Source organism: Esox lucius, chromosome 8, assembly GCF_011004845.1.
Source record: "Esox lucius isolate fEsoLuc1 chromosome 8, fEsoLuc1.pri, whole genome shotgun sequence".
Lineage (NCBI taxonomy): Eukaryota > Metazoa > Chordata > Actinopteri > Esociformes > Esocidae > Esox > Esox lucius.
Window position 1 is genome coordinate 25,865,440 of NC_047576.1, and position 9,556 is coordinate 25,874,995.

General features: G+C 41.7%; 1 protein-coding gene across 3 annotated transcripts in view; it reads left to right on the forward strand.

The window, feature by feature from the left end:
* The window catches only part of mylk4b (myosin light chain kinase family, member 4b), a 52,321-nt gene extending 45,693 nt beyond the window's left edge, over positions 1–6,628 (forward strand). For all 3 annotated transcript variants that reach the window (XM_020048709.2, XM_020048710.2, XM_020048708.2), the window contains 10 exons: positions 262–367; positions 851–944; positions 1,361–1,470; positions 1,703–1,844; positions 2,470–2,540; positions 2,647–2,775; positions 3,020–3,172; positions 3,329–3,407; positions 3,486–3,536; positions 3,946–6,628. In XM_020048709.2, coding sequence (XP_019904268.2) covers positions 262–367; positions 851–944; positions 1,361–1,470; positions 1,703–1,844; positions 2,470–2,540; positions 2,647–2,775; positions 3,020–3,172; positions 3,329–3,407; positions 3,486–3,536; positions 3,946–3,975 — 965 coding nt within the window. In that variant the 3' untranslated portion in view covers positions 3,976–6,628. The remainder of the gene's footprint in view (positions 1–261; positions 368–850; positions 945–1,360; positions 1,471–1,702; positions 1,845–2,469; positions 2,541–2,646; positions 2,776–3,019; positions 3,173–3,328; positions 3,408–3,485; positions 3,537–3,945) is intronic.
* The last annotated feature ends 2,928 nt before the right edge of the window (positions 6,629–9,556 follow it).

The following is a 9,556-nucleotide window of genomic DNA, read 5'->3' on the forward strand; positions in this document are numbered from 1 at the left end:
TGTCACTAGTTAGAGGCATTAGACTTTCAGTCACTTACCAGTCAGGACACAGATCACATTACTTCGCACCACGCATGGTTGAATGTCACAAAAATGTCACAGCTGGCAAATTGGATTATGAAATGTAGGCCTGAAGCCATACGATCCGTTTACCAAGACAGGACAGACTAATGTATGTCTTGGACCTCCGTCCCCTCTCCCTTTCTCCCTGTCTGTGCTCCTTCCCCCTCCCTGTCTTCTCCCCATCTCTGTCTTCTACAGACTCCAGCCCCCCGCCAGCGGCCCCCTTCAACCATCGCATCGTGACTCCTAAACCCCACCAGATCGCTACGTTCTACGCCATTAACAAAGACGAGGTTCTAGGAGGGTGAGTCAGAGAGAGACGGGCTGTGTGGAGAGAGAAACCCCCGGGGAGGCTCATTATGCACTCACAGTTTCATAAGACCCTGAAACACACGCTCCTCCGAAACCCCACCCTCAGCTCTCATAACACCACTGTCAGGACATTTATTTTTACTCTGTGGTATGTGAAAAACACACACACACACACATACAACAAGTTGTAATCAAATCAGGGAAAATGTCACACCTCTGTGGTGGGGCAGGTTTCAGTATTTCCCAAGACGTTTTAATTGCCCTCTCAAGGACAGATGATTACAGACCATGGGGAATGACAGGCGTCTTTGATGCAGACAGCTAGTCAACCACTGTACCGTGACCCCGCGCAATAATACATCTCCCGGATGGCTGCTTCAGGAACAAATCATTTATGCTCATGTTAATTGCAGGCCGAGAGGGAAGCGTATTGTTTGCTTATTTGTTTTTTCTGTGTGTGATTTTGGATTCGTAGCGGACGTTTTGGACAAGTTCACAAATGTGTGGAGAACTCTTCTGGACTGATGCTAGCCGCCAAGATTATCAAAGCCAGGAGCCAGAAAGAGAAGGTAAAGCTAAATGTCATCCTGCCCTCTATCTAGTGGGCCTCTATCACTCGTTTTGACCAGAGCCAATTGGAACAAGTGTCGGTGCACAGTATGTTTCCACTGTCCCCACCATGAAGATGAATGGAGAATCTCTCATCGCACGGCGCCGTAAAGAATAGAATAACGTTTTAAAATAGACATAGTTTAATCACCTTAATACCCATTCCACTGGGCAATATGGCAGAGTTAATGTGTATTGAGAAAGCTAACAGATGTTTAGCTGAAAGGCTATGTCATCTTTTTAGATATACAGAGTACCTAGCCTTTCAGCTAAACATCTGTCGCTGACTCCGATGCTTTTTGATACTGTAGATCTCCATAACGGACAGTGTTGGTAACCGACCCTGTTGGTGTGTCTGCTTGTGTCTCCTTCTCAGGAGGTGGTAAAGAATGAAATCCAGGTGATGAACCAACTTAATCACGCCAACCTTATCCAGCTATATGCTGCCTTCGAGTCACGCACTGACATCATCCTCATCATGGAATAGTGGGTCTCTCACTCTCCTGCTGTCTGTCTCTCTTTTGGTCTCTCTATGTACAGCATATTTATTACAGTATTCATCTCTATCTATATATCTGTCTATCTGCATGTGTATGTGTCTGTACATATACATACTATTTATATGCAGTATATAAAGTCCATCCTCCTCTTGTGCTACAGCCCTGCCATACCTGTCCATATACCTATGTGGGACTGTATCTGTAAACTCTCTACACAGTGTGGATGGAGGGGAGCTGTTTGACCGGATCATAGATGAGAACCACAACCTGACTGAGCTGGACACAGTGCTGTTCATCAGGCAGATCTGTGAGGGACTGCAGTACATGCACAAAATGTATATCCTACATCTAGACCTCAAGGTATAGCATTCACTATGTAGATTATATATCCTACATATAGACCTGAAGATATAGCATTCACCCTGTAGATGATGTATATCCTACATCTAGACCTCAAGATATAGCATTAACCCTTTAGATGATGTACATCCTACATCTAGACCTCAAGGTATAGCCTTCACTATGTAGATTATATATCCTACATCTAGACCTGAAGATATAGCATTCACCATGTAGATGATGTACTGTATATCCTACATCTAGACCTCAAGGTATAGCATTCACTATATAGATGATGTATATCCTACATCTATACCTCAAGGTATAGCATTCACTAAGTAGATGATGTATATGTTACATCTAGACCTGAAGATATAGCATTCACCCTGTAGATTATGTATATCCTACATCTAGAGGTACATCTTCAAGGTAGAGCATTCACTATGTAGCGGATGTATATCCTAAATTATCCGTAATTTATATGTTAAGGCAGCATTCACTCTGTAGCTCTTCATTCGTTTCTTATTTCATCTCTTTTTCATTTTCTCCTCCACTTGTGCTGTTTCTCTTTCTTGATGGCCTTGCCTGCACTCTTATGGCCCTACTATAGACAACTAATTTTTGACTCCTTTGTGTCCTTCCCTAGCCGGAAAACATTCTCTGTGTTAGTAGAGCTACAAACAAGATCAAAATAATTGACTTTGGGCTTGCAAGAAGGTTAGTTTATACCTATGACACAAGTTTATATACACATACATCTTTAGATCCTCTCTACCCACTCTCCTCACTATTCTCTCCTGATTCCACTCTGTCCTTGTCGTAGGTATAAGCCCAGGGAAAAGTTAAGGGTCAATTTTGGAACGCCCGAATTCCTTGCTCCCGAAGTCATCAACTATGAATTTGTCTCATTCCCCACAGACATGTGGAGCTTGGGAGTCATCACATACATGCTGTAAGTTCTCAGAAACAACAAGATGACCTCCTCCTGCAAACACCCTGCACACAAACCCCAAAATATGCATGGAGGATGACACCTAAATAATACTCAAAGGAAACGCAGGACAATTGGCTTGTTTTGAACACAGGAAAGCGCACTGTGTTGGCATAGTGTAAATAGCTTGTATTTCAGTATCGTAGCCCTCGTCCAAACTGTGTGGCCACCGTTGCTCACTTACTGTCTCTTCCTGTGCCTCCAGTCTGACCGGTCTCTCTCCGTTCCTGGGGGACGACGACAACGAGACTCTGAACAACATCTTGGCCTGTCAGTGGAACTTTGAGGTGGATGAGTTCACCGAAATCTCTGAGGAGGCCAAAGACTTCATTACATGTCTGTTGATCAAGAGCAAGAGGTGAGGGTTACACTGTGTCTCTTAACATGTAACCATCAATATGTTAACATGCTACTGTGTTAAAGTGTGTGTGTTAACGTGTGTATGTTAGCTAAGTTTGAATTTCATTATTCAGTTGTATCCCTGTGATATGCGTTTTAATTATGTGGTCTCTAGTTGGAGGATGAGTGCATCCCAGTCACTGAAACATTCCTGGCTGTCAGACCGGAATCTTCACTACCGCCTGCATCAGAAGGTAGAAAATACACAATCTAATAAACCCATTTCTATTGCAAAACACAGACATTACATTTTCTGTACCTTTTCGTTACAGAAGAATAAATGCCACTCAACACACTCTCCCCCTCCCCGGAGAGCTGGACAGGTAACCCAGACACCGTCTCCCAAACCTTTTAGACTTTCCGGTCAGCTTAAACTACAATAGACACTATGGGGGCTGGACAAAATAATGGAAACACCTAACATAATATTAATATCAAGGACCTTATAAGGAATAGGGTCACCCTTTCCCTTCAGAACAGCTCCAATCATTTTTGAAATGCTGTCATACAAGTCCTGATCTGTGTGCAGTGGGATATTGCACAATTCTACAAGAAGATAAGCCTCCAGTTCTTTAAGGAATAAAGGATGTGGAAATCTGTGTTTCCATTATTTTCTCCAGTCTCCACCCTCCATATATCTACTTTCACATATATAGTGAAGGTGCCAAACATCATGGTCTTTAGTATCAGTTTAGTCTGCAATTCATTCAAAATGAGTCTCCCCTCCGAAAGGACCCCAAAGACTCTGTGGACGCCTTGTGATGACATGGAGGCTGGCGCCTTTTGATGACACGACCGGGGGGCGTGGCCAAACACTGGACCAACGATGCTTTACCTGTATGGCTATGGGATTGCTACTCTCTGCTCTGCCTTGCATCCTCACATCCGGTAGCTTAGAACAGCAGCTCTCTATTGCTCTGACTTACTGTATGAATAAATCACCACAGGTGCAAGCGTTAGGCCAGCAGGAAGTTACTTTTTAACTTTAGGTTTACAGTTCTACCTCCAACCGCAGCCCCCTTCCAACCAGTTACTCTACATACAACCCCATTCTACAATGACACTCCGAGAACCAACGAGCTAACAAGGTCCTCAGAGAAACCCCCATCAAACAATGTCCTCAATAAACCATCAAGCAAACGAACTCCTCAGATAACCATCTAGCTAACAATGTCCTCATAGAACCAACCAAAAAACAATGTCCTCAGAGAATCACCCAACTATCAACGGCCTCAGATTAGAACCTAGTTAACAGTTCCAAAGAGAACCAAACATACATCGTCCTCAGATCATTTGGAACAGTGCACCATGGAGTCCTATACTCATGAACAACCAAAGGGACGTTGACCATGAGGACGGAGGAAGACATTACAGGTAGTTTGTTCCAGGCTTTATTGTCCTGTGTTTTGCCTGGTGCCTGGTGGGCAGCCTCCAGGATGATAATGAGGAGGGCCACTGGACTGCCAGGACTCCTGATCCCAGTGGTTGGACGATAAGGCGTGGAATGCAATGGTGGTGTGCCGTTCCCCACCCAGCTGCAACTGAATCCAGTGTTCATTTATTAGTTATGACACTGCAATGAATGTGGTGTAACTGCTAACTTGTAATGAATCTAATTAATACATGTATTATTATACACAGTCACGTATTATAAGCTTCATGCCATGTTCAGCATTGGCTCCCAAACTGAAACGGTCATAGCCGTCACCAAACACATTTTCAACATTCTGTGTATGTAAAATACCATATGGGTCTAGCTTACCAAGTCTTATCATGCCACTAGTTTTGATTTATTTGGGTGGTTTTGAAGTTTCTGGTTCGAGGTAAAAAAAATTTATCTAGTATTTTCCAAACATTGAGTTTGAATGTTTTTTTCATTACATTTGACAGTGCTGTCCTTGGTCCTTTCTTTATGTTTTCCCCATTGACATTTGCTTTATTCATTGATGGAATTTGGAAAATGATAAGACATTGTTACTCAATATTTGCTCTTCCCATTGCTGCTAACTTTACTTTCTACTGGAGCCGCTGGTGTGAACTTAGTGTAAAATGACCTTTGTGTGTGCATGCTGTTGGCTTGTTCCTGACCTTTAACTGCTTTGCTTTAGCCATTTGTAGAAACTGTTTCACCTTCCATGAAGGCACTGTACTGATCAACAGAACACTACCTACAAGACAAAAATAATTATGTTTACCACTGGACATAGTAGCTTGAGTGCCAGTCTGTTAGTGCTATTAAACCATCTGGCTATGACAGCAAGGGCAACAACAGATTTGGGACCAGGCTATGACTTTAGTAGATTTTTACTTCATGAATAATCTTGGTTCCTCACCAGATTTTTACTTGAAACGCAAAGCTTAGCCGCTGTAAGAAGGTTCATAATATTCTATGTATCTCGGAGAGAGAATGGGAAATGGGATACTTGCCAGCTTGCATATAAGGTACTGTACAAGCCAGATTTGGCTTCCGCCTTAAACACAATCCATCTGAAACGGAGGAGTATGGGGAGATACCACAATGAGTGCCCAGGGAGCAATTTGTTTTTTTCTGTCTTGTTCATGGACAGAGTCAGCTTGCGGATTTGATTAAGCAACTATTAATTTACTGATCAGATGAACTAACAGCCAGGTTACCTGCTGGTATTGATAAAAAAAAATAGTTTATTTATTTATTTGTGTTCTATTGATTACATTTTATGTTTTTTAAGTAAGTACAGTAATTACTTCTGTAGATCTAAATCAAATGGTTTTCTGCATTTCTGCCTCACTATACATAAACTGTGGATAGTCAGTTGATTCTTATTTGGTCAGATATTGATGATTTATTTATTTATGAAGTCACATATTGGTTGTTTGGTTAATGGTCAGACATGCCTTTTTTCTAACATCAGCAGAGGTGTAATGTAACTAATTACAATTGCTCTCGTTACTGTAATGGAGTACACTTTTCGAGTATTTTTCAAGTCTGTAATGTTACTTCAACTCAAGTGAAATGTAATTGAAGTACCAATGGTTCTACTGGTGTAGGATATTTCAGTACTCTATCCTTTGCTGGTGGTGAGTGAAAGAGAGAGTTTGTGAATGAGTGAGATGAGGATTGAGAGTGAGAGTGCAGAAATTACTTTTGTTTCCACTGTATATGAATTTGTCTTTTTTTTTCAGTTTTATGCATGGAAAAGTTTATATTTAATAACATTAACTTAACTGTAGCAAAATGTCTTTAAAGTAACCGTACATTTACTTGAGTCTAATATTTCTGTGCTCTTTCCATCCCAGGACATCAGTTGTTTCTTCATTTCCCTTTATGAGGGGAAATGGTGCAGTGAGTTCTACACATTTTTGTGATTTGTTTTTCCAAGTGGGTTTTCACAGTTGGTTGTCATAATGAAACTAAAGCATAGATATAAATGAAGAAACGGAAAGTTAATAAAAACATTATGAAATGATTTACATAGTCCTGGTTTTACTCTTCTGCACAGTGAGAATTTATTTTTTGAAAAGAAATCAGAGGCAGTACATTCCTAATCCTTTGTTCTCTGATTTTAAATCGGCAATCAATAAACCTGTGAAACAAGTAAAATAAAATCATAGCTTTAATACAATAGTGATCAATTAGTAATCAATTAATTATCAGTTATTTATTAATAATGTGAATATCAACTAGACATCTTGTGATTGCATCAATAATTGTATGGTACTAGCCACCAGAGAGCAGTAATGAACCAGGACAGTCAGTCCTCATACTGACAGATGTAGCCTGGTGAATCAAGCAGTACATTACGGCTCATGCTTGATTTCTGTGAGATCTATATAATGTTGCTTACGTAGTTCCTGATGAATTGACAGCATATTTCCTCTGTTTGATTTAATAATTGTATATTTATTTTGCTTTTTAAAGACCTAATCGACAGTAAGGCGCTAATACTATTTCTTGAATACCTGTTTATATTTTACTTTCTTAAATGCCTTTGTATATTTTACTATTTCTATTTTGGCTAACCAGACAGACCTAATGTTCATGAAACAGAAGGTAGCCTAGCTGGTCAGACCAGTTTATCCAGAGTCTCACTTTCCTAACAGACCTTGTTAATTAGCTACAGGACATGATCCAATGCAACAGACCTACAGGTCCTCCCTCTGTTTGATGCCTGTGGTGTGCACATGAGCAACCGCAGCACCTGCTTTCTCACCATGGTTGCGCTGCTCGTGCTCCTTGAGTCCTGCCTCCAGGTCTTTATGTAAAAACTAGTCCCTGAGTGCACCGCCAGCAGGATACGTTGTCATGCAGAGCACGATCAAAGCAGCAAATTCGAGACGTAATTAGGCCTTCCAACTGGGACTGGTACATCCACCTCTCTACACTCACCTGAATAAATAAACCCTGAAAGCACGGAGGAATGTGGGTGGAAAAGGGAAAGAAGTGAGAGGTTGGGGGAGAGCGCTGGTGTGGTTTGCAGGTCAAAGGAAGACCTGATTGGGAGAGAATTTAGAACAGAACACATCTTGTACAACAGGGGGTTGTCCACCATGGGATGAAACAGAGGTGTGACAGGCTTTTTGCCCATAGCTGCCCGTAGATGTGGAGGTAGAACGCTGCCACCCAGGCAGGACCCAGGCTAGCCACGTGACCTCACTGTACACCCGCTCTCAAGCTCTCCATTCACACTGACTCGGAAATCTCAATCTACTTATTGTTTCAAAAGTTAGTCAGAAATGGGTTGTGCTGAATTGGACACACATACACACATTTTACTCAAAGACAGTAACAGAATGAGTAGCAAGGACAATAGCATGAGAAGGTTCTCACCCCGGACAGCAGAACACAGATGATCTATCACAGAGTTGAAGCGGTCGATTCGAGCAATAGAAAGTCTCTCTCTGCCTCTCTGGATGTACTGTATACATGTGTGCCTATTTGCTTTTGGAGATTTGTTGTCAGTGCCATGTTCAATGCAACCTGCCAGATCACATTTACTTTGGAAAGCCCATTCCTCGCTTTGATGATCAACTCACATGCCCTACCACAAAAAAAGGGGAGTCACTCCAGTCAGTTACCTGAGCCAGAGGTCAGCCAGTTAGGAGTCACTCCTGTCAACCCTGTTCCGAGCCAGTCAGAAGCGGAGAGTGAGATTTGCAATGAGAACGTCAACTGGATTGCATGCAACCAGCTAAACAGGAAAATCTCCCCTCACTTGCCCTAACTGTCACGTTTCATAAATGGAGACGGAGGCAGGAGCAGAAGTTTGGGTTTCCTTTTAATAATGTTCAGGGATACACAAAACACAACAGGCACACAAGCACAATGACCGACAGGGAGAAAACGGCCAAACTAAATACACAGACAAACAAGGAGAACAGAAACAGGTGGGGGCTAAACACAGGTGAAATGAATATACTGATTAACTGAAACAAGAACAGGAAAGACTAACACTAACCTCTTCATACCTATTGACCTTCTGAAGGTTAATGCTGTAGGCTAACTGAAAGCATGTATCACACATAAACACACATAAACACACACACATAAATGCACAAATCAGAACAGCTGGACCTGGACAACAAATAGAAAGCAAGGGATTCTCTTAATAGAATAAAGAGAGACAGAGAGAGTAAGATAGACCTGTCCCATATCATTACCAATAATAGCACCTGCTATACAGTAGCATCAGCTTTAGAAACATTGAGCCTTTCAGTTATGTTATCAACAGTTGATCTGAGCTGAAAATGGAAGCTTTAGAAGTTGTTTTGTCAGAGGTTTGATGAAAGGTGGGAGTTGGAGGTGTTTGAGCAGCTGAATAAGGTAAGAAGGAAGAATTGCATGAAGAATTGGTTGGCCTACAAACACACACTCACATACATACACACAGTGAGTTTCATGTACCAAGAAACACACAAAACGAAACACACAGCTAGACACACAACGGCAGGAAGTGAGATGAAAAGATCATACTGGAGGGAAAATGAATGGCTCTAAGCTTTTCTCTTTTGATCGGCCAGCGTGGACAGCCTGTGTGGTTCTAAAGGACCCCGAACAGGTGTTTTTTATTTGGAAGGCCAATGAGATTATGTTTACATATACGCGTAATGGAATCACACCTGTCATCCTGCTGTGCAAAGCACATGGGGTAGTCTGTCCAGGCAATGAGTGAGCACTTCCATAATATTACAGAAAGAAGGTTGCTTCCTAAATAGCCGCTTATTCCCAATGTAGTAAACTTCTTCTGAGCAGAGCTGTGGACTAAATAGGGACTAAATTATAATTTGGAACACAAGCTGAGACACTGTGGGAGCCGATGTTTTCAGATGAAGTCTCCTTTTACTCAAGACTATAAAGGCTCATGAT